Source organism: Emys orbicularis, chromosome 4 (assembly GCF_028017835.1).
Source record: "Emys orbicularis isolate rEmyOrb1 chromosome 4, rEmyOrb1.hap1, whole genome shotgun sequence".
NCBI classification, from domain to species: Eukaryota; Metazoa; Chordata; order Testudines; family Emydidae; genus Emys; species Emys orbicularis.
The window spans coordinates 108306845-108331199 of NC_088686.1; the positions used below are offsets into that span (position 1 = coordinate 108306845).

At 51.8% G+C, this 24355-nt stretch overlaps 1 protein-coding gene across 1 annotated transcript in view; it reads right to left on the reverse strand.

The window, feature by feature from the left end:
* Positions 1-247: 247 nt before the first annotated feature.
* The window catches only part of ANO9 (anoctamin 9), a 39422-nt gene continuing 15314 nt past the window's right edge, over positions 248-24355 (reverse strand). The window contains exons 5-25 of the mRNA XM_065403339.1: positions 22497-22624; positions 21991-22040; positions 20237-20295; positions 19863-19945; positions 17839-17973; positions 17021-17117; positions 16511-16571; positions 15372-15454; positions 12497-12601; positions 11250-11414; positions 11114-11150; positions 9802-9913; positions 9105-9162; positions 8763-8860; positions 7600-7763; positions 6341-6493; positions 5581-5728; positions 3149-3268; positions 2434-2527; positions 1349-1461; positions 248-350 (exon numbers count right to left, since the gene is read on the reverse strand). Of these exons, the coding sequence (XP_065259411.1) occupies positions 248-350; positions 1349-1461; positions 2434-2527; positions 3149-3268; positions 5581-5728; positions 6341-6493; positions 7600-7763; positions 8763-8860; positions 9105-9162; positions 9802-9913; positions 11114-11150; positions 11250-11414; positions 12497-12601; positions 15372-15454; positions 16511-16571; positions 17021-17117; positions 17839-17973; positions 19863-19945; positions 20237-20295; positions 21991-22040; positions 22497-22624 (2166 nt within the window). The remainder of the gene's footprint in view (positions 351-1348; positions 1462-2433; positions 2528-3148; positions 3269-5580; positions 5729-6340; positions 6494-7599; positions 7764-8762; positions 8861-9104; positions 9163-9801; positions 9914-11113; positions 11151-11249; positions 11415-12496; positions 12602-15371; positions 15455-16510; positions 16572-17020; positions 17118-17838; positions 17974-19862; positions 19946-20236; positions 20296-21990; positions 22041-22496; positions 22625-24355) is intronic.

Consider the following 24355-nt stretch of genomic DNA (forward strand, 5'->3'; position numbering starts at 1 on the left):
TTAGAAGGGCTGGTCGAAAAAGTTTTAGCAAAGCTATTTTACTATGGCAAGCAGGGTTTCAATTAAAAGACTTTTTGTGAAAAGAGTCTGCTAGTCTTAGCAAATTTAGATTATATTGGAAAAAACCCCAAATGGCAGAAAGGCAACATATTTTGATTTGGCTATACCATCACACTGTCTCCTAGAACTTGTAGTTCAGTTCCCTCATGTCCCCATTCTCCTTTGTGGGCAGGGTTTCCTAGCTGGGCTACATCTCCCATAATGCAACATGATCAGGGACTCCCATGATGTACCACTTCCCTTTGTTAATAGAGGGAGACTGTGGTGCTTCATGTGAAATATAGTCCAACCTACAAAGGAGAATGGCAGCATGAAGCATCTGAACTACAACTCCCATAGGGCATTACAGCAGCATTTCTTCAGTTTTCAGCAGATATATTTAAATTTTGACTTTTTACCAAAAAAAGTCTAAATTTTTCCATGGAAAGTTGAGAAATTTTCATTTCTGTGGGAGTTTTCTGGAGGGGGAAGTCCCCCCAACACGAATTTTCTGGCCAGCTTTAGTTTTGAGTAATCTAATCCAGGGGTTCTCAAGATGTGGTCTGTGGATTAATAAAGGACTATGGAGCCCTCCCTCATGCTCTGTAGAATGAGGAATGTGGCTAGCCAAGCACAGGGGGATTGTAGGGCAGGCGGGTCCCTCAGAGGTGCACTGTCTCTTGGATGAGACAGTTTCCAGAATGAAAAAACTGGAGAATCACTGGGCTAATCCAGCCTCCAGGGGCCAAGGATGGATTGCTCCTTCTATTCACCAGTCTAGTTTTAAGTGAAACCAGGGATAGTGCTTCCACTGCTTCCTTTGGGAGGCTAACCAATGCTTGCAGGACTCTCTTCTAAAAAGTCACATGCCACCAGCCTTCATCTCACACTTCCTCTACTGAACAGGCAGATTAGATGTCAGGAGGTTGACTTGTGGTAGAATTGGTAGTTAAGACCCTAGCATGCCTAGGTTTTGCCAGTGGAGTAGAGATGACACTTGGCCAACACAGATCATTTTTTATCCCTTATACTGATTCCAGCCTGGGCAGAACGTAAGAGGTTGTCAAGCCCCACCAGAGACCGTTCTGTTCCACCTTTCTGCTCTGCCCACTCCTATTCAGAGTAGCCCTCTGAGTGGAGTGGTGGTTGAGGGAGGGCAGCTACTATTAATGGTATCTGTGCAGAGGAGGTGCAATGACTAACCCCAAGGTCACACAGCCAGTCAGGACAAGAAGCTCTAGATCACACTGCCTTCCAGGAGAGACGGTGCTCCAGAACCCTTCACAGCTATTCCTAGGACAACACCTACCTGAGTTCTCTCTGTAGATTTTCATATTTTTTCTTCAGGTGCTCATTCTTAACCGATTGGGGGATGTCGGGTACATACCAGGCTGCAATCAACTTGATGCACAGAGCCACGTGCTGAAATGAGCAAGCACAGCCCACCATGCAGTCAGAACCAGTTCTCAGGGGAGATAAGCTGTGATCAGTGACCCAGCAGCAATTAGCAAGGAGTAATAGCTCCATGGCCATGCTCAGCTGCCACATTGGCATATACCAAGTACGCAAGCCATCCAGTGCCCAATCCAACTCCCATTGAAATCAATCAAGACTCCCATTGACTTCAGTGGGAGTTTGATCGGAGTCATAAAATACACACACACTGCTGCATCCAGGGATGATTTCTGGGGTAATGCCTCCCCTTAGGGCCCCAAATTCAGGCTACTATGGGGCCCCCAAAACATCAACCCCCTCTCATTCCAGTCCTGGGAAACCTGGGCCAGAGAGGGTGGCAGATCAAGCCATGAGGACCCACAGTCCCTGGTTTCTCTTAGCTTTATGTCTGGCTCTGGATGTAGCCCCACACTCCCTTTTGAAATGCAAGCTTTGCAATGGTACCACTGCCAGCAGAGCTGACTTTGAGGCTGTCCTAATTTGCCCCCAGCCAAGGGCAGTGGCTGTTTTTCCTGCTAGTCACCTGTGCATGGCATTGCCTGAAGGGCAGATGGCAAGTGAGCAGGGGACTAACAGCAGGAGTGAGTGACTGTCAGCAGGGGCACAGGGGTAGGGGAGAGGGAAAGCGATGACAGGTGTGGGTGAGGGCAGAACACGGGGGAGGGTCTGAAGGCAGGTGAAGGGAGCAGGGATCTGATGCAAAGGGGCAGTGCCATGATAAAGGAGCTAATTGCCTCACTGAAGAGGTCAGGCTGGGGACAAGAGAAGAAAACTCCCTCAGCCAGTGCGGAAACAGCCATGCACACTCTCACTCTCCACTGACAATCACTCCCCAGGGAAGAACGTGTGACTCTCTTTCCCCCACCGCCTCGGTCTCCTTCCCCATGCCGCACAAGGCTCCCCGTGCAGCCCGGACATTGCTGACTCCACAGCACTCACCTCAAATAAAATAAGGAAGGCGAGCCGGGCTGCGAAAACATGCCAGAACTGGACAGAGTAGTTGTAGTCATTGGAGTTCCTGTAATCCCGGTACCTACAGGACAACACCCGTCAGCCCTGTGTGCACTTCCCATTAAATCCCCTCCCCGGCTGGTCGCAGTCCATCTCTCCGCACCCCTCGAACTGTGAGTCACAGGAGTTAGTGGTGGGAGAGGCCTACTGGTTCATTTAGTCCCTCTCCTGCCTGGCCCCAGGGCAGCTTTGTTCAATTCAGGTATTGTGCTTCCTCCAGCTGACCTTCCCATTGTCCACTCACAGATCCCCAGCTGGCGTAAAGCAGCATAGATCCATTGACTTCAGGGGATCCAAACTGATTTACACCAGCTACGGATCTTGTCTTCCGCTCTCCCAGTCAGTGGGGGGGCTGAAGGGAGGCATGCCAGTGTTACCTTAAAACATTCAAGATATTTTTTGTAGAGAATATTTGCAATATTGTTTGTTGAGGATGGGTGGTAGGGTATTATTGTGAGGATGTGTACAGGGGGGCTGGAACAATTTGTATAGTGGGGGTGCTGAGAGCCATTGACCCAAACTGCAAACCCTGTATATGATGGAAACCAAGCCAGGGGTGCTGCAGCATCTCCAGCACCCCTAGTTTCAGCACCTATGGACATGTGAGACTGGATGATGGATCCATGCTATTGTCCCCTATTACCTGCATTCTGTGATCTCACTCCTCATAAAATCTGGAAGCTTTTCAGGCATCTTCATCTGCCACTCAAAGTCCTGGACACGGAACACTGAGAGGCTGTTGTTGATGTAACCTGTCAAACAGCTGCATAGGGAGAAAACATGGCACTAGACAGTGGCTTAATAGTGCCCCAATGGGGTCGTCCAGGCAAGGATACCCAGGTGAGGATTAGAAGAGATGGGTATCTTTAGCTCGCTTCCAGGCAGTTCTTTTCAGGGTGGGAATCTAAGTCCTGATCCTGCTCTAATTGAAATTAATGGCAAAAGCCCCATTGACTTTGATGGTGCAGGAACAAGGCCTCAGAGATGCTTATTAAAAATCATGAAATTATGCAGTGTTTCCTAAGCATAAGAACGGTCTCTGCAAAGTGCTGAGCACCTGCAACTCCCATGGGGGCCGAGGGCTCTTATTAACTCCCAGGACGTGCTCAGGCCCTGGCACGAATGGGCCTATAGCTCAGGAAACATTCCCCGTCCCAGAGAGCAATGTAAAGGGCTGATTCTGGATGATGCCCAGCACTCTGAGTTCCCAGTGAAGTCAAGGGAATTGAGGACACACTACCCTGTGCAGGATCCAACTCAGAGGCAAGACAAGGCATGGAATGCACAGGGAGGAGAGATTGTTGGTGAAAAGGGAGAGGGGATGGATTTTTGGAGCAGTGCAATTTAAGGGGGTTGGATTTAGAATCAGAGTATCGGGGTTGGAAGAGACCTCAGGAGGTCATCTAGTCCAACCCCCTGCTCAAAGCAGGACCAACACCAACGAAATCATCCCAGCCAGGGCTTTGCCAAGCCGGGCCTTAAAAACCTCTAAGGATGGAGATTCCACCATCTCCCTAGGTAACCTATTCCAGTGCTTCACCACCCTCCTAGTGAAATAGTGTTTCTTAATATCCAACCTAGACCTCCCCCACTGCAATTTGAGACCATTGCTCCTTGTTCTGTCATCTGCCATCACAGAGAACAGCCAAGCTCCATCCTCTTTGGAACCCCCCTTCAGGTAGTTGAAGGCTGCTATCAAATCCCCCCTCACTCTTCTCTTCTACAGACTAAATAAGTCCAATTCCCTCAGCCTCTCCTCGTAAGTCATGTGCCCCAGTCCCCTAATATTTTTCGTTGCCCTCCAATTTGTCCACATCCCTTCTGTAGTGGGGGGAGGAGAGAGAGAGAGGGTGCTTCTTAGAGAGGGGCTGAGAGACAGTTCCAGGCTGGGACTAATCTACTCTTTTACTGCTTGACCAAACAGCACACAATTAAAACAATCAATTATTGACTCCACATGGTAGGAACCGGGTTGCCCAGAGTGAAAAAACCAACCAAGTGCACTCTTGCAGTGCTAACAGCCACAGTTAACAGCTGTTTTTACACAAAATGTAAGAGCTTCCCTATGGATTTCTGTGTGGATTACTTTAGTGTCTATTTCAAAAGCAGGCATTAATTAGTTTGAATAGCCAGAACGGCCAGCAGCCAGTGAATGGGTATCTTTTTGGTAGTCACCTGAGCACAATTAGCAGGTGTTTGCATTATTTGTGTACAAAGCAGATACCGACTTGTCAACAGACCTGCTCTGCCCTGTGCAAATGGGAGTGGAAAATAACTTTGGCTGCAGTTCTTGCTCATCCCTCTAGAGGTCACTACCTCACCTGCTGCCAAAACTGGCTGTTCTTTTTCCCTCTGCGGGCTTCCCAATAGCCTACTTTGCATCTTAGGGCAAGGACTGCTGGAAAGAACACGATGCGGCCTCACATCCTACGGGGAACCCTCAACATTGGGAGCAGCGCCAGCTCCCGGAACTCGTCCCCCCATCCCAAGAGTCACAAGGAGTGAGAGGGAACAAAGGGCGGCAGTAAAGCTCCTGCGTTCCTGGCTGGGCTTTGCCACCAGGGCCGGTGCAAGGAAGTTTCGCGCCCTAGGCGAAACTTCCACCTTGCGCCCCCCACCCCCAGCCCTGCGGCAGCTCCCCACCCCCCCCTCCACCCTGAGGCACCCCCCCCCCCCCCGCGGCAGCTCCCCACCCCCTGGCCCAGGGATCCGTGCAGCAGCTCTGACCCAGGGGAACCCCTGGGCTGCTGGCGCCACGCTGATCCCGGGGGTTCCCCTGGGCTGCCTGCCGGCGGCTCAGACTCCCTCTCCCTCCCAGCGCTGTGGCCGCTGTAATAAATAAATAAATAAAATAAAATAAAAATTAGGGGTGCCGCTTTTTGGTGCCCCCAAATCTTGGCACCCTAGGCAACCGCCTAGTTGGCCTAAATGGTAGCACCGGCCCTGTTTGCTACGCAGTGGGGCCGGGAGAGATGGCTTTCCCCACGCTGCAGGGACAGGCTCACTTAGACACAGAAAGCGAGCGAGGTGGCTGCAGTTCAGGAAAGGCTGTGGCAATTGTGGGGTGACACTTACTTGATATCGGTGCGGTTCTGCAGCATGCACGGGCTGTACGTGTATTTGTAGACCTGCTTGGGGATGAAGTCTGAGGTGATGGCGATCACCAGGCCATTGCCAATGACGGCCAAAATACCAATGGCCTCCAGAACCTGCAGCCAGATGCCTGCAAGAGAATAGCAGTCAGAGACACACCCAGCTAGGCGCTCCCACAGCTGCTTTGGTGCCCAGGACACTGCTCTGTGAGCTTTGCCATTGCCACGAATGGGAGGAGGATTGGGCTTGACCAGGCTGATCTCTGGAGTTGTGTTCTGTGGGGCACAGCGCGGTGGCCCAGCACAGCAGGCTTGCATCAGCAAGAACACTACAATGATGAGACTTATCCAGTACTGTATCCACCCAGTGATGTGGGCAGACGGGCAGCGTATGAATGTGAGGAACTAGCAATGCGTTCTAGGCCAAAGCAAAGTGTATCCACATTCTATCCATGCCTCTACCAATGCACCTCAGTCCTGACTTACAGCCCCCCCACTGTTCCAATCCTGTCCCCCCCCCCCCCCCCCAGCTCTTCAAATGCACCCTCTATCTCTAACTGTCCCCTGGAATAGCAGAAACAGGAGCAGACAATGTTCTGGCACCATGACTTAGGGAAAGAGTCTGTTGCAGTAGTTAGTGCCATTGTTAAGTCTTGGGGTAAGATTAGCCCTCCCCCCCAAAGTGCCTTCTTTATTGGGCCCATGTTCTTCATGGAGAGCCCCTCCCCTTGGCCCCCACTCACCGATGTCGTTGGCTTTCCTAGGCACTATGCGCCTCTGCAGCTGCACCATCTTGATGGCATCCAGCCGGACCTCAAAAAGGTTATTGATGAAGGCCATTAGCGGGGCGAGGGGGAAGGCAGCCACAAAGATGGTGGTGAAGCTGTACTGGATCACTGAGAACAGGACAAAGCACAGGCACTGTAAGGGAGCTGTGAGGACATCCAGCTAGACCACAGGCCCAAGTACTTACTGTATGCACGATGCCTCAGAGCCGGATGTTGGCATGGCCCTGAGTGGCCAGGCAGCATGAGAGGATGAGTCAGACACCCCCTCTAGCCCTCCACGTGATCTGCTCACTTCATGGCTGTAGCCATGGGGGGGGTAGGGGGTGGGCGGAGGGAAGATCAGGAGCTGCATGCCCAGTTCTACTTACCCCAACGTCATCCATGCAGGAGTGATCACAGAGGGGTGGGACCCCTCTGTGATCCCCAAAGGGCAGGCTGCTCAGCTGAAGAGGGATGGGGGGGGGAGGAGAGGGGAGAGTAGTTGCTAGTGGTCACAGCCAGTACCCAAATGCTACCAGAAGCAAGGGCGGGACAGGGCAGGGAAGGAATTGGTCGTCCCTGAGGCACAAATCCTTCCCAGGCCGCCTCCTGGGATGTCATAGTTACCTGCCAGGTCTTGCTCGGGACAAGATGTGTGCGAGTGACCCCAAGCAGGTGTGTGGGTGAATCTACCCAGACTGTGCCCATTTCTCCCTGGGCTCTGCAGTCTTAGCTCAGGGATGGGCTACGGACTGGGTGAGCGGCAGGGCTGGTTCCCTCGCACCTCCCCCTCAATAGTGAACGCAGTCACCAAGCCTGACCACGTTCCACAAGCTGCATGTGGAGACCTAGGACCTGCCCCCACTCCCAGGGATGTGAATGGGCGTTTGGTATTACCACTCTGTCACAGGGGTGGCCAGCTTCTCTCACAGGAGCCCCAGTCCTGCTAGCTGCAAGGGTATGATTCCCCCTTAGCCCCAACATCAGGAACTGGACCCCAGGAGCAGGGAGCATGGTCACACCCAGCTCCAGGGCATTCAGAGCACCCTTTGTGTACTGGGCGCAAGGAAACCTGGGTTGAGTAAGCAGCTAAAACCTGCTGCCCCTGGATAAAAACTGACCCAAAGAGAAGAGGCAATGGGAATGGGCAGGCGTGGGCCCAGAACACAGCACCTGAGAACCAGGCGTTCCCCGCTGCCCACTAATTACACCCATGACCCCAAAGCGCCACATACTCATTTCCAAGAACTCGTCGAACAAGCTGAAGACGTTGACCTCGTTGAGTTGGTAGTTCTTGAGGCACTGCTCCTTGCAGGAGTCCTCGGGTCCTTGCTCCATGTGAACCTTGTCTTTGTCCTTTGGGTTGGCAAGTGATTTTCGGAACCTTAATCTTAGCCAGCTGCAGGGACAGTAACACAAGGGCAGAGGGGTGAGGGATATATGCTAAAGAGCCAAGTGTGGGGGCTACCAGAGCAGCTCCCTGCACTGGGCCAACAGTAACCCCTCTGGAACACCAACATGGAGACTTGAGCAGTGGGTTGGTTCTGTTGTAAGGTCTCACACACACACTCCCCCTTCCTCTCTCTCAAACATATCACCTTCTGCTGGTGTTACTGAGGGAATTCTTACCAATAGCAGAAGGCAGTTTCCATCTATAAGATGGCCCAATAGCTGTAGTTTACCAACGGCCTGACAGTGAATCCCGTTCTGACATTGACGAGCACGTACTCACGTGAGTAGTCCCACTAAAATCAACAGGGCTATTGTGGTGTAACTGCTCCCCAAGACAAGTAAAGTTGGGGCCTAAAAATTCAGGAGGTGGCAAACATACTAAATAGCTAGGAGGGCCATTCCAAATGTCAAAGAAAATTAGTTTTAAAAGAAAAATTGAGTGAATTTTTAGTGTCGGGTCAAGGTGCCAGTTAGAACTAGGCCAAGCTGTTCAGAGGGAATAATTTATTCAGTGAGTTCAGCCCTTGTTCTCTCTGACTTGTCCAGGAGCAGAGCCCCATTTGATTTATTTGTTCTTTTCTCAAATCGTTTTTGTGACAAGGTCTGAGCTGAACGCTGCGTACGGACCTTCCCGTCCATTGTTCTGTATTCGGAATGCACTGTTCTGGCTCTGTGATTAGTCACGGTGTCTCATGGTATTGTTCTTGTCGCTTGACCAGATCTACTTCTGCTTTCTCCAGAGACAGATTTCATTTTTTCCTGAAGAGAATTTGCTGACTGATCTTATCTCAGCAACTGGCCTCACACTCGCCTTCCCCAGACACTGCCTGGGGGAATCCCAGTTAAAGTTTGTAGTCAGAGCAGACTGCTTCCGCAAGCAGAAACATGCAGCTCAGACACGTGAGCGCATCCTACTGGCATGAGTGCCTAGGGTGCGTGGACTTACGGGGTGAGGTACTCCACGAAGTTACTCAGGGTCTGCTTCAGGGTCATTATGATGGCCATTTGGATAAAGAGATCAGTGATGCAGCCACTGGGGTGGCACTGCAAAGAGAAGAGAGTTATACTGTGCAGACCAGATGGGCTGGCTTTGGGACAAAGGGCTGGGTGCTAGAAACATGGGCCAGGAAGAACCTGGAGTGATTGGAAGGGTTGTACTGGGTAGAAGGAAGCAACGGTTTTAACAGAGACAGTGCCAGGGATGTGGGTGGGGAAGGGGCAGAGAGGTGTGTCAGGGAGCAGGAGTGGTGCAGAGAGGGTATGAGAGCACTATGGACAATTTACTCACCTCCTCCAGCCTCCACTTGCCAGCTACACGCACGTAGTTCCCAGGACGGCCGTTAATCCTGACCAGGAGAGTGCAGAGTTAAATAGGCCTGATGCTGGTGCTCCCAGCCCCTCCCTCTGTAAGCAGGGAGCTGGGAGGGTAATGACTACCCCTGGGACAGAGACCCAGGCACCAAAGGGGAGAAAGAGGCAGGTGCAGAGACTGAAAGAGAGAGGGGGTGGGAGACAAACACAGGCGGAGTCAAGTGCATCAACCCAGCAAGAGAGGGACAGACAGAAACCGAGAGAAAGACAAGCCGAGAGAGGTGAAGAACTACACACCCATCCCAAAAAACAAGGGTGAAATCCATCCTGGCCCCACTGAAATCAATGGCAAAATTCCCAGTGACCTCCAGGGGGCCAAGATTTCACCCACAGAATCAACGTCCAGGAAGTCAGGCTGCAGGAACTTTCTCTCACTCACTAGCGGCACCAGCCTTCTTTATCCCTGCCGCCAGAGCAGCCAATACCTTCCCCCTGCAACCAATGGTTAGAAGCACCAGGCAAACCTGACTGGGTTTATGGGCCTCCCTAGGGTGATTGGCCCTAGGTGTGTGTTACAGTACAAATGCAGAGCTCCGCCCGGGGTTAATGGGTACAGCTCCTTCTGTGCCGAATGACCCCAGCTGGGGACCTGGCTGGGGCATAGCCGCGCTCACCTTCCCAGGAAGAAGGCGATGTAGATCAGTGAGGAGAAGTAGGTGAAGAACTGGAAGGTGAAGATTTTCACAGTGAAGATGTTCTCACGCTCCGAGAACGTCTGTGGCTTCTCTGGAAATGGGAGTGCAGGTGGGTGGGTTAGTCGCAGCAGCAGGAGCCCCCCTCCTTCCTGGACAGGCACCTTCAGCCCGTCGTGCTTTCATTCCAAAGCGCTCGGGCCTTTTACTGACCCAGAATCCCCTGGACCTGAACCTGATCCCCTGGATTTGTAGCCCCGGGTCTAGCGAGCCTCAGCAATCCCAGGACTTTGACACAGCGATCTATGTACTTGTGGCTTCTGTTGCAGCAATCAGCTGTGCTGGGGGCTACACTCAAACTAGAGCTGGGGCAGGATAGGCACCGATTTCACCAGCTCTCCAGCAGCGGCTCTGGCTTCCAGTTAACATCCGGGTGGTATCAGACATGCTGACTTGGCTCTCTGAAGCCCTGCCTGGCTGGGGCGCTGGCTCTCTGCCAGACTCACCTCTCTTTACATGAGCCTTGGTAGCAGCCGAGATCAGGATGGGGGCTGGAGCAGAGAGTCCCTCCATTTAACTATCTGAGGCTAGTGGCCTCCCAACGGAATACCCTTGGCTCTGGAATTGCTCCCGGTCTGCTGTGCTCATTAGAGCTCTGGCCAGGGCTCATTTCATTTGCTTGGGGGACGGAGGAGGCGGCTGTGGTAATACCCTTCTCTTTGCTGGGCTGTACAGTAGTGGTTCTCAACCAGGGATCCGGGGCCCCCTAAGGGGCCTCAAACAGGTTTCAGGGGCCAAGCAGGGCCAGCATTCGACTCGCTGGGGCCCAGGGCAGAAGGCCCAAGCCCCACCGCATGGGGCTAAAGCCCCGGTCCCTGAGCCCCACCACCCAGGCTAAAGGTGAAGCCTGAGCAATGTGGCTTCGTGAGGGCCCCTGTGGCATGGGGCCCCAGGCAATTGCCCTGCTTGCAACCCCTTAACGCCGGCCCTGGCTTTTATATGCAGAAAAACAACTGTTGTGGCACAGGTGGCCCGTGGAGTTTTTATAGCATGCTGGGAGGGCCTCAGAAAGAAAAAGGTTGAGAACCTCAGCCGTCCAGGAGCTAGGTGGTGTTAGCATATTTCAAGGTGTTCTGTACAAGCAGCGGCGAGGGCCAGAGTGAAAAAGCCCATTGATATCAATGGAAAGACTCGGCCCCTTTTAGTGCTCCACCAACAATGTTCAGGATGAATCCAGCCGGCTGCGCTGGAGGATGCTAGATGCAGGGTGAATACAGCATGTGCCTTGCCTTACCCAGATCACAGAGAAAGAGCGCCACACGCCTGTTCACCTGCAACACAGGAGAGGGAGGGTGAAAGGAGAGAAGGGACGGGCAGGGTGTTTGATTGTGGGAGAATGAGGAAGGCTCCCGTCACGCGGCGCTCCGTACCTTGGTCATGACGACGATGGTGATGTAATGCAGCACGGCCCCCGTTATCACCGCCACGGTGCTGGCCCGTTCCCGGATGAACTCGAAGTCGCTTTGGGTGAAGACTACAGTCGCCACCACCCGGTAAATGACGAGCGCATGGGCGATGCCAATGAGCACGGTGATCTGGGAGGGCAGCGTGTCGTCAGAGCTCTTGCGGGGATTAGAGACGGGAGGAGCAGGGGAGGCAGGTAATGAAGGGGGAGGGGGAAACTGAGCAAACTGGGTGCATGGGGGGGGGAGGGAGAACGACAGACTTAAATGCAGCTAGATGATGGATTCTGTGTGGTTAGCAGCTGCAGGCCAAGATCCAGGCCCTTAGTGCCCGCGCCCAGCCTGCAGGGTGGAATGCCTGTGCCCAGCACAGATTCTGGGAGGAGTGAAGTGGTTAAATACAGAGGACACTGACCCGGCAGTGTGGGGCGGAGAAGCAAGCGCGTGCATGTAGGGGCTGACATTGCTGGCACCCCCATTGTTCATTATGCTCCCCCCCCCACCCCCATGAGTAAAGTAATAGTCACCCATCCTGTTTCTGCCCCTGGTGTATAGTTCGGATAGGTTTTTTCTACACCATTTCCCCTGTAGCACTGTATGTAGGAAGGGATGGGAGCTGGGACGCTCTCTGCAGCAGCATGGCGGAGTGGCAGGCAGCTGGCACATGCCAGTGAGCTCTCAGGAAACAAACTGGCAAATGGCTGCCTCCCTGCTATCCCCATGTGACTTTAGTGCCCAAGTGAATGCCCCCTGCCTCCCCCACTGTCTATCCAAAGAACAGGCAGAGGACATCCAACAGCAGTTCACGTTTTCCACAGAGTGACTGCCCTTGCTTCACTCCTCTCTAATAGTGGGTTAGGAGCGCACGGTCTCCAGGCGCACTCAATCCAGGCCTGCTCCGAGACTGGACCAGTTAAGGCTGACTCATCTAGGGGGTGTTTTAGAAACCAGACTGAGATCACTACACAGGCCACCAAGCAGCCATGCAACGGTGATGACTTGAAATCTCCACCACCCTGGGCCAGACTGAGAATCCACTTGGCATCTTAGAGCTGAATGGCTCTGCAGCCCACCCCCAACCCCCAAAGCTATTCAGCATCCTGTCCCCCTTCAAATGCCTTTCTGTGTCATTCACTTCACAACCACACGCGCCTATAGCTCAATGCTGTAGAAATCCCCAAGCCCGTGGAGGTGTCTGAGCCAATAACACGTACCATAAGCAGGACTAAGAGAAGCAGGATAGTGCTGCGGATATAAGAGTGCTCGTACTCCTTGAGGGTATGCTCTGGGTTATTGATCAGTTGCAAGGCCAGCTCCTCCTGGGGATGGGGGAAAAAGAATATGAGTCAGAGCCATGCGCTAGGGAAAAGCAAGCCAAGGGGCAGTATAGTGCCTTGCATGTGTCAATGAGATGGAAGCATGCGATGAACATGACATGCTCTGGCAGGGCAGAAGAGGGACAGGACTTGTAGCAGATCCTAAGGTATTTCTTCATGTAGCCTGCACGTCAAAGCCTGGAATCTCCCAGACTGGCTAGCACAGGGTCTCCATAACTTGGCCTGGATTGGACATTCCTTGAAATGGCTGTGGGTTATATCATGCATACAGGCATGTTGCAGACTGATCTGACTGACCCCAGTCTTTATAAACAGGAGTGACAGTAGTTCCTGTGCTGTGCACTAATTAATAGCCTGCATCTAAAACCCTTTCAGGGAAAGGACTTCAGGGGCCCTGCACTCCTTTCCCAATAAAGGCAGGAAGATCTGGGGGCACCTCTCCTACAGCAGTGCCTCATTAATCCCAGTTCAGTCTCCTGCAGCGTGAGGAGACAGCTCTGCAGTGCCAGCTGGGATCTCAGCAGTGAGTGTCCTCCCAGCATTGCCTTTAGTTGGAACAGCAATTTTCCATATGCCTGTACACAGCCCAGCTTCCACCTGCCTCCTGGCAAGAGAGACAATGGCACAGGGAGGGAGGGAGTTTACTGTGTGCAGTTCTGGTCTTCCATGTTTAAGAAAGATGAATTCAAACTGGAACAGGTGCAGAGAAGGGCGACTAGGATGATCCGAGGAATGGAAAACCTACCTCATGAGAGGAGACTCAAAGAGCTTGGTTTGTTTAGTCTAACCAAAAGAAGGCTGAGGGGAAGATATGATTGCTCTCTATAGACACATCAGAGGGATAAGTACCAGGGAGGGAGAGGAGTTATTTAAGTTAAAGTGTCAACGTGGATGTGACGTTACACCCCATATTCTTCATAGAAATATTGCTATGATATGAATATGTCATAACTAAGATGTCTTATGCAAGATGGGTCATGTGAGATATCATTGGAAAGGTTACGATTTACTGAATGTGATTATCCAATTTGTATGCATGTATCAGTTCTGTATCTAAAGTTAGGAATATGGACTATGTAACAATTACAGCTGGGTGTGTATTTGGGAGACACCCACCAGACAACAGGCCATCAGACTTGATGGGCCATTAGGAAGAAACAGCAAGATTGTGAAGATACTAATCTCCAGCCTTCCTGTAGCTGTGACACTACTAGGTCAGGTGCACCTGTCACCTGATACTCAACATTATCTTGGACTTCTTGTAATTTTCCACTAAAAGGAGAGGGGAGGGGGGGCAAGTTTGGGAAACAAAAGATTCCTTCCTTATGTAAATCTTATTTAAGGGTGGGGAGGAAGGCAAACGGGACTCTACTCCATGGCCTACCTGCCCAAGAAGAAAGACTGCTAAAGACACCTGAAGAGAAGGCAAAGGGGGGGTCCAGACTGAGACAGGGTCCTGTCTGAAAAGAGAGATGACTGGAACTCTAAGCTACAGAAACTTTGCAACCGGCCTAAAATAAACACTTAGGGTAAGAAATTACATTTTGTAACCCGTTTCTTGAGCGTATTAAGCTTAGCTTGCATATTTCGTTTTATTTGCTCAGTAATCTGCTTTGTCTTATTTGTTATCTCTTTTATTCACTTAAAATCTGCCTTTTATAGTTAATAAATTTGTTTTCTGTATTATTAAACCCAGTTTGTGCAATTCCTAACTGGGGGGGAAAAGAAGTTGTGCATCTCTCTCTTTACATTGAGGGAGAGGGGGAATTTTTATGAGTTTGCGCTGTGAAGCTCTTTCTATACAGCACAAGACAGTATTATTTTGGGTTTATTCCCCAAAAGGGGTGTGCACGTGAGCGCTGGGTGAATCCTCTCACACAGAGCTGACTTCAGTCTGTGTCTGTAGGGGGGTGTGGCCCTACCTCTGTGTGTGCTGCAAGAGGCCGGAGAGCCTAATTCAGCATAACAGGGAGAGGGAATCCAGGCTGATGGAGCAGAAGGAGGGGCTCAGTGAAACCCCAGTACATCAGGTGGCATCCCAAGGGGGTCTAACCTGTCACAGTGGACACAAGAACAAATGGAGGTAAACTGGCCATCAACAAGTTTAGGCCTGAAATTAGACAAAGGTTTCTAACCATCGGAGGAGTGAAACTTGGGCGCAGCCTCCCAAGAGAAGCAGTGGGGGCAAAATACCTAACTGGTTTCAAGACTGAGCTTGATAAGTTTATGGAGGGGATGGTATAATGAGATTGATTACAATGGCAGGTAGCCAATCTATGACTGCTGGCAGCAAACATCTCCAATGGCTGATGATGGGACAGTAGATGCGGGAGGGCTCTGAGTTACTACAGGGAATTCTTTCCCAGGTGTCTGACTGGTGGGTCTTGTCCACATACTCAGGGTCTAACTGATCATCATATATGGGACCAGGAAAGAATTTTCCCCAAGGTCAGATTGGCAGAGACTGTAGGGGGGTTTTCGCCTTCCTCTGCAGTATGGGGCATGGGTCACTTGCAAGTTTAAACTAGTGTAAATAGTGGGTTCTCTGTAACTTGAAGTCTTTAAACCATGATTTGAGGACATCAGTATCTCAGCCAGAGGTTAGGGGTCTATGACAGGAGTGGGCAGGTGAGGTTCTGTGGCTGCGATGTGCAGGAGATCTGCCTAGATGATCATGATGGTCCTTTCTGGCCTTTAAAAGTCTACGAGTCTATAAAGAGGAAGACAGTGCAAAGGAGAGACTTATTCTCACCTCATCTTCATCCCACCCGTACAGTTCCCAGCCACTGACCACCTCAGCCCTTCTCCTCTTCCACAGCTCCAGGAACACGGTGGCTGTAGGTGAAACCACAGAACAGTGTGGTCAGAGCAGCAGAGACTCCTCTGCCACATGGAGACATTGACTTAACGAAGCAGTCACAGGAGCACACGCCTTTCCTACAGGCCAGGTAGGGGAAGTGCTGCTAAGCATCCAGGTCCTCCAATGTGGAGGGAAGCAGCCTGGAGCTCTCTGCAGAAAAGCCCTCCAAACAGGGGGCATTTACTGCTGGTAGCCATGGGGTCAATCCAGGAGAAGGATCACAGCTGGGTCTGAATGCACTTCCAGGACATGGTGGCCAGTCTATAGTATATTTTCTAGCCAGTGTTGACAGACTCCCATCCACCTGGGTGATTTACCCCTCACTTCTGTTCTGGGGCATGTTTCTCGTCTCTCTGCTGCACAAGCTGCTAGCAAAGCATTATGGGCCGGATCCTGTGCTGTGCTTTGCAGGAGAGAGGGAAGGAATGGAGATACAGGAGTGGTTTTATACTTGAATTCTGGGGTGCTCTGGAGGCCAACAGGGCCCCTGCATAGCTTGGAGTAGCCCCAGGGACTGCTCTGACTTAGGGCAGCTTCCACCTCTCCAATATCCACAGCCCAGTCAGACCTTGAGGATACCAGCTGGTGCAATGCTTTTTGGAATGCATACGTTGGTAACCTCAGAGCTGAAATGAAACCAGATTAGATACACAGATGCTACTGTGGTGGGTACAGAGAAAACCCATAGACAGATGGGCCACCAAACTCATTTCACATAGGTCCCTGACCAGACTCCAGAGGGGAATGTCCAGAACTGGATTTGAACCAGTGATCTAAAGTTACAGAGTACCAAAACGCATCCCCAAACTCACGTAACTTCACCGGTGCCTATCCCTTCCCCGTCACACGCTGCCCAACCCTACTCCTTCCCTTGGTAAAGTTACACCTCTCTGCTGGGTAGAGAGGATGTTGGCAGGTTCTGAATAAACAGCGCGGGAACCCGGTTTGTCACCAGACCCACAGCAGGCTACAGCTGACAGGCCATTCCCACTTCAAAGCCTTGTGCTAGGCACGGAGAGACAGAAACCTACCCCAGAGAGCCATGAGCACTGCAAAGAGAATCGTCCCCTCGTTGTCAAACAGGTGAGTGACCTGGCAAAGGAGAGACCGAGAAAGACGGGATTACAAAGGAGCACGGAGCACAGGGGGGAGTCTGGCTGGAGAGGACGCAGGAGGCCCCCAGGGTGCTGCGAGGACTGCAGCAGTGGCACTGTGCCCAGTCCCACGGGGGAGAGCAGTGCTCCATGGCCCTCAGGACATCATGGGAGGCAGAAGAGGAGAAAGCAGGAGTTCTTAAGACTCAACCCAAAGCTTGGGAAGCCTCCACCCCACAGGCAGGACCACGGAGCTGGACATAATTCTCTGCTGTAGTACGTGCAAGAGCTCCCTGCAGCCACCTTCAGCAGCTGACTTGTTTCCCAGGGGGATACATACTGGCCACGTGCTGCTGGGGGTATCGTGAGGAGGCATAAGCACAGCAGCTATTGGAAACAAGGGCCCAGTGAAGAAATGGAAGGTTTCTCTGGTGAGCATTGATTTACCTTGGCATAGGTGCAAGTATCTGACAGCTGCCAGAACGGGCACTTCTGGTCGCAGAGTGGGCACATGATGGTGGTGTTGGCTTCACAGATCTCTTTGCTGGAGCAGGAAAGAAAGTAAGGAGTACGATGATTGCTTTGCTAGCCCATCAGCCGTGTGCTCATTCCAGCCATCCCACTCAGTCAACAGCCAAGGGAGTGGCAGAGCAGATACTCGCTGCTAATGGATGGAATATAGCTCTACATCGCAGCTACCAGATATTAGTGCCCTGGTAGTGCCAGGTGAGGTCTCCTTCTTGGCAAGCTTTCCCACAGGTGCATATTCATACACACTCCCCTGGTCACACACAGCTGCAGGGGTGTAGCTAGCAGTCTGCAGCCTGGACACACTTGACAATCTGTTGCCCCTGCCTGCAATATGTCCCCATTCTCCAAAGCAGACATGCCATTCCTTACAAGGGCCAAACTGGGTACTGGGATGTGCCAATGTACATCCCAATAAAGTCCACAGGAGTCATGTGACTGTAGAACGTGAGCTATTATGATCACTATCATGCGGTTAGAGAGTTGCCACACTTAAGAGATCCTGCCATTGTTCCATAAAGTGGAGCGGTTGCTGGAAGTCAATGGCCCTGCAAGCCCTCTGCATGCAGAGCTCCCATAGAAGTCAGAGGCAGTTCCATAGAAAGAGAACTCATAGGATCAGGCCCCAAAATTGGATGCCATGTATAGGAGATGTGATCACCTGCATTCACACATTCATGCATATATTTGGACACATGACAGGACATGGACACACAGTGTCCCCTCAATGCACTTACCTGACCTGACTGGAATCAAAATGAAAGATCCCATATAGGAAGACAAGCAGGCCCAGCACAGCAGCTGGGAACAGGATGCAGGTGTACCAGCCTAGCCAGGCAAAATACAGGGCCACCTTCTCCCCAAAATAACTCCTGAAAGACAAGGCAGGTGCTGAAACCACTCACCAAAGATCCCATCTAGCCCCAGATTTGCAGTGACAATATCCAGTGTCAGCCAAATGCCCTTAGGCAGTGGTCTCCCCTCTTGGAATCCCTTGGGAATTTCCCCCAGGACCTCAGGATGGGGGATGCTGTCCCCAAATATCTGTCAGTTCCATCCTCTTGCTTCTCCTTAGGTCACTGCATGACCAGCCCCTGCCTTGATGATATAGGTGTTAATGATCTGGGAGAGAGTGGGTGAACAGTGAGGGGGCAAATGTCTCCTGACAACACAATGCTAAACACTCAGGTTAGTCAGGGCCAGAGAAGAACGTGGGGAGGAAGTAACCAAGCTAAGCAAATGAGCAAGCTGATGGCAGATGATCAAATTCAGTATTGACATGCTGGAGGGACTGATTTGAGCTGCTCATTCATGGGTTCTCAATAAGTCTGCAACAACACAGGAAAGAGATCCAGGCATCACTGTGGAAAGCTCAGTGAAGATCTGTGTGAGGTTGAGCTGTAGTCAGAGTAAACAAACCTGAGACTGACACAGAAATGAGAATATCTACATATAAAGCTAATGGTGCAGCTTCATCTGGAGGGCTGTGTTCAGTACTGGTCAGCCCATCTCCAGAGAGAGAGAGAGATTCAGAGGGGTTCAGAGATGGTCAGGGAGAATGATTTAGGGGCATGGGGAAAAAATAACCTCTCCTAGAGAAATTGAAAAGACTGGGATTCTTTATCTTAGCAAGGAGACTAATAAAACGAGACAATCATTATTTTGTACACTTGAACGGCCTAAAGAAGGCAGGTCAGGAATTGCTCTCACAATACAAGAATAAGGGGCTATTCAAAATGCAATGTGGCAACTTAAAACGTGGTTAAAGGAAATGCTTTTTTAAACAATGCAGAGTTAGCATGAGACACTCATTGCCACTGGATACACCTGAGGCCAGGAGCTTAGCAGAAAAAAGGGCTGGACATTTCTATGGATGATGAGAATATCCAGAGTTACAAACTATAAGGATTAAAAACTCCAAGGGATATAGCCCCTCTTGGTTCACGGTACGAACCAACCTCTGTCGGGGGAAGGGTGTGGAGGGTTAAAAGGCACATTCCCTGGGGGCAGGTTATCCCATAATTACCTTCTGCAGAATTGCTGCATCTTCCCCTGATGCAGCTGGTGCCAGCGGCTGTCAGAGACAGGATACTAGACAGACCACGAGTGTAATCTAGTATAACAATCCTATGCTCCTAAACCCACAGCAGTCAAGTCGGTTCACAGTTAGACAAACTAAGTTTGTCCAGCTCTGGTTTGAACTTGGGAGTCATATGGAGGACTAGGTAGAACCAGAGGTGAAAGTGGGACGGGACGGGCTAGTACGGCATACCGGTAAGAAGTGGCCGCCGGTACCAGCCCATACACAGCCAATGTTAAAGCGCTGCTGTGGAAGTGGACGGAGCCCCAGGCCCTTTAAATCGCTGCCGGAGCCCCCAGGTAGCGTGGAAGGGCTGGTTGGGGAGGCTGACCCCCAGCCCCGCCCCTTCCACCCGAGGCCCCGCTCCTTCCGGGGGCCAGGAGCCAGACCCCCGTACTGGTAAGTCTTATCTTACTTTCACCCCTGGGTAGAACTCCCCCACACTGGGAGCTGGGTGCTCAAGAGTCATGTGTAGTAAAATACCCATCCAGAATAACTTCACATGATGGCCTTGTGCTCTCTAGGGTGACCAGACAGTAAAGTGAAAAATCGGGATGGGGGTGGGGGGTAATATGAGCCTATATAAGAAAAAAGACCCAAAAATCGGGACTGTCCCTATAAAATTGGGACATCTGGTCACCCTAGTGCTGTCCCATTGTCCATACCCTTGGCGTGGGTTACCTGATATCCTCAATTGACGGTTTCTTCAGTATCTTTCTCCATCGGGCCCAATTCTCCTTCAGTAACTTTCTCAGCCCTTCTTGCTGGAAGAAAAACAGCATTCACATCAGGCACAGAGATATATGCAACCTGCCAACCCCCCCCCCGCCCCCGCACATCCCACACACTTCTATTAAGATATTAGTTAGAGCTTTTTCCAGACACATGCCACCACATCCTCACCCAAAGGATCTATAGGACCATGACCTATTCCTCTGTCTTCCCAGCCACTCCTCCCCTACTAACCCACTTCCTCTCCTGCATCTGCAATCCACACACGTTGTCTCCTGCGCACACATACTCTCTCAGCACGGAGGCACCCTCAGATTCCTCACCTCGTGCAGTGGGAATGCTGCCTCAAAGACCTTCGCCTTTATCAGCTTTCGGAGCGTCTCTAGCAGCAAAGCAGGAACAGGAAAGTTAGCAATGACAGGCAGGCACAATCCCCCCCGGCAACCAGTAGAACCCAGGCTGACCCTATGACCCAAACCCCCCCCCATTAAGAGAAAAGGCTGTAGGTGACACCTGAACAGAACTGGAGTTCAGAGCTTTGCTTCGGTGTTGAAAAGGAATTGGCAACAGCCAGACACTGCCCATTGCAGAGAGACAGCACGTAGAACATCCCCCACTGGTCAGTGCACAGAGCGATACTGATTGCAACCTCAGCAGAGGCGCTGGTCCTGCTGTACCCATGAGTCTCCCGCGGTTTCATAGAATGTCAGGGTTGGAAGGGACCTCAGGAGGTCATCTAATCCAACCCCCTGCTCAAAGCAGGACCAATCCCCAGACAGATTTTTGCCCCAGATCCCTAAATGGCCCCCTCAAGGATTGAACTCACAACCCTGGGTTTAGCAGGCCAACGCTCAAACCACTGAGCTATCCCTCCCCCCATTTCTGTACAGTGCCTGTCATGCTGGGGTACGCACGAGGCTGTGCACGAGTTCGAGTTTGCCCATGTGCAAGGCTAGGAATGCAAGTGCTCGTGTGAGTTGCACTTGGGATCAGTGGCGGATTTAGAGTTAGTGGGGCCCGGTGCTCAGCTTCATTTTTGGGGCCCCCCCGGGGACCCAGCCAAAAAAAAAACAACTCTCTTATCTCCCCCCTGCCCCCATTTTTCATTCTTTTTTTCTTCATCCTCCTCCTATATTATAAGTAATAGCAAGTAAATGAAAATAAAGTGAGGTACCTTGATTGGTTTTGTAGTCTAACTTTCTTTTCCCCACAGACCACTTGAAAATTGCTAAGGGTCTCGACAGACCACTTAATGTTCTTTCCAAATATTATTTGTACCGTTAGCTAACTACTGTAAAGTGCTTTGGATAAGAGCGCTTTATAAAAAAAAAAAAAAAAGGATGGAGGTGGAGGAGTCAGGGCAGGGGGCTGGGGGGTGTATGCGTAGGGGGCAGTGCGAGCGGGGGGGGGGAAAAAAGAGCGCTCAGGGCTGGGGCAGTCTCAGTCGCTGGGCTACCTTACCTGGGTCGCTGCCCCGCCACTGCTCCTGTTCGCTGCCAAAGGGAGCTGTGGCGGCAGCAGCACGTGAGAACTGAGACCCCCTGGCCTGCCGCTCCCTTCCCCTGGCCTTTTGCCAGGGGCCACCAGCAGCAGTGCACGCCAGGGACTGTACCTGCGCTGCCCGGCATCCACAGGAGCAGGGCAGCAGGACAGGCGCGGGCGGACGCCCCACCAGGGGAGCACACACGCCTGCCCTACAGCACCCCCAGCCGGCCCCTCACCTGGCCGCCAGCTGAGGCGCACGGGGCTGCCAGCGCCAGCCAGCAGCAGGAGCCCTGGGAGGCAGCAGGAGCCCGGCTCACCAGCTGGGAGAACGCACCACACACTGCGCCTCCAGCACGGCTCTTAAACAGTCCCTCCTTGCTCTCCCTCACAGCTTCTGCCCCTGCAGTGGTCCCCCCGCAGGGAGTGCTGGATGGTGCTGGGCTGCCCGGCACTGGGGCCCCCTGTAGTTGGGGGGCCCCATGCCAGGGCAGTGTGTGTTTCATCGTAAATCTGCCTCTGCTTGGGGTGTGTATTTGTGACTGTGACATGGGAACGGCAAGAGTGAGCTAGAACGGAGGAAGCGTTTCCTTACCCTCAGAAGAAATCTTTGTGTTCTGCAGGATAAAGTTGACGATACGTATCCTGAAACCCCAAACAATCAGGGATTAGGAAGAATTAAACACTGAAGGGTGAGTAGGGGCCAGAATAATGGCCCGGGATTACCAGGGCAATGGGAGATAAAAGCTATACCCAGGATCCAGAGATTAAGGAATGCGTTAAGAGATCTGAACAGGTAGGGGAGCAAGGAGCAGGGCAGGAAGAGGGAATGGGGATAAGGTTCAGTTGTGGGGAATTGGTGGAAAACCAGGCCCGAGGGACAAGATGCGCGAGGACAGGAGCTCAGCATCACTCTCTGATTTTAAATGGTTTTCTGGTAAGGATACAAAGCATGGCAAAGTAATTTCCCATGAGGAACCAGGGAAGGGGGCCTGTGATCCAGCTAACAGGCACGTCTCACCATAGGGTGCACGATCCATCACGGGCATTAGCATGAAGTACCCTGCACCCTGATGTCTTTGAGATCAAGGAAACGCTCACCTGGTGGTCACCTCCTCCGTGTGGTGATTCTGCAACCCGCTGTCTGAGTTCTTCAGCAGATCTTGGTATTTTTGGAAGATTTCACTCGGGGCATGGACCCCATAGAATAGTTTCTTGTCCTTGATTTTCTGGGTGTAGGATCAGAGAGAAGGGAGATTAGCGAGACATGCAGATGAAGCAAGCCCTGGGAAGTATCCATCGGGATTGGAACGTTGGCAAAGAGCTACTCTGGAGATAGGACAGTGGGAGCTCTAGAGAACGCTCAGCTGCAGAGCAAACCATTGCGAAATGGAGAACCAAGAGGCAGCGGAGCAGCCACGTCCAGAGAATGGTGCGGAAAGTCTCATCCTCGTCAGGGCCCTGTCATTCTGCTCCATTAACTCTTCTCCCCCACTTTGGTCCTCTTTCTCTCCCGCTGCTCTCCTCCTACCACACTTCCCTTCCCCTGGGCGAGAAGGTTCTCTCCTCCTCATCAGCTAAAAGTGCTTGTGCTCTCCACATGCCAGCCCCTCTTCAACACCCTCTCTCTCCTTCCCAGAGTGTTTCCTGCCCCGTTCTCATCACCAGTAATTCCTTAGGCCTGGGCTACACGGAAAATTTACATCAGTATTGCTACGTCTTTCAGAGGTGTGAAAAATCTACGCTCCTGAGGGACGTGGTTATACCAACCTAACCCCGGTGTAGACAGCACCAGGTCAATGCAAGAATTCTTCCATCAACCTAGCTACAGCCTCTCGGGGAGGTGGATGAACTAGCATGATGGGAGACCCCTCCCATCGCCGTAGCGTGTCTGCACTGAAGCGCTACAGCTGTAGCATTTTAAGGGGTTCTCAAACTTCACTGCACCACGACCCCCTTCTAACAACAAAAATTACTAAGTGACCCCAGTAGAGGGGGACTGAAGTCTGAGCCCAAGGGCTTCAGCCCTAGGCAGTCAGCTTTGGCCTGGGCAGTGGGGCTTGGGCTTCAGCTTCCACTGCTTCCCTTGGGGAGATATTTCTGCAGACGGATCTTGTTGTGAGGAAACTTGTGAATATTGAGCCCACGGTATGTTTTTCCCTTTTATTATTTTCATCCCATTACTCTTGGGCCCCAGAAAGTCCACAGTTTGAGAGCCGCTGGTGTAGACAAAGGGACTTGGTATCTTGATAGGGCCAGACAAAGAAGTAATACAGCCAGGAAAGGGTTGATATTGCCTCTGAGGGGAGGAAGAGATCTGTGTCGCTTGGACAAATAGATTTTAAGGCCAGTGGGAACCACTAAATCATCTAGTCTGACCTCCCATATAAACACACCTCATCAGTAACTCTTCTCACTCCAGGAGAGAGGGGTCCATCCAGAACAGGGTCAGAGGGTCCACTGGTGAAAAAGGTTTGGGGGCAGGGGGAAAGCCCAGGACTGAATGATCAAGGAGGCTAGATTGCCCTCGTCCCTGGAGAAGGTGGTCCCTCCAGTAGCATTAGAATTCGCTGGAGGGAAAGCTCAGTCTTGAATGAGCGGGGAGGCTACAAGTGGCTGAGAAAACCAGGTACAGAATTCTTTACAGCTGTTATTGGCCTTCCTTATGCCCTCAACTGTTGCTGCTCCTGGAATGGGTCTGAACTAGCCCACCTGGTATGGAGGAGGTGGAGAATGGGCTCATGCACTAAAGAGGACAAAAGCAAGGTCTTGCTTTGTGTAGAGAACCAAGCCCCAGGTACATTTGATGGGAATGAGCACCCAAGCACCTTAGAGCAGTGGAGAAGGAACCCTGGATTGTCACTCCTAGGAGGAGACATCTAGTGGTGTCCCATGGTGTGGATGGGGAGGAACCCTGGAACTGCCTGACTACAGGCCATATCCTCAGCTGGTGTAAGTCA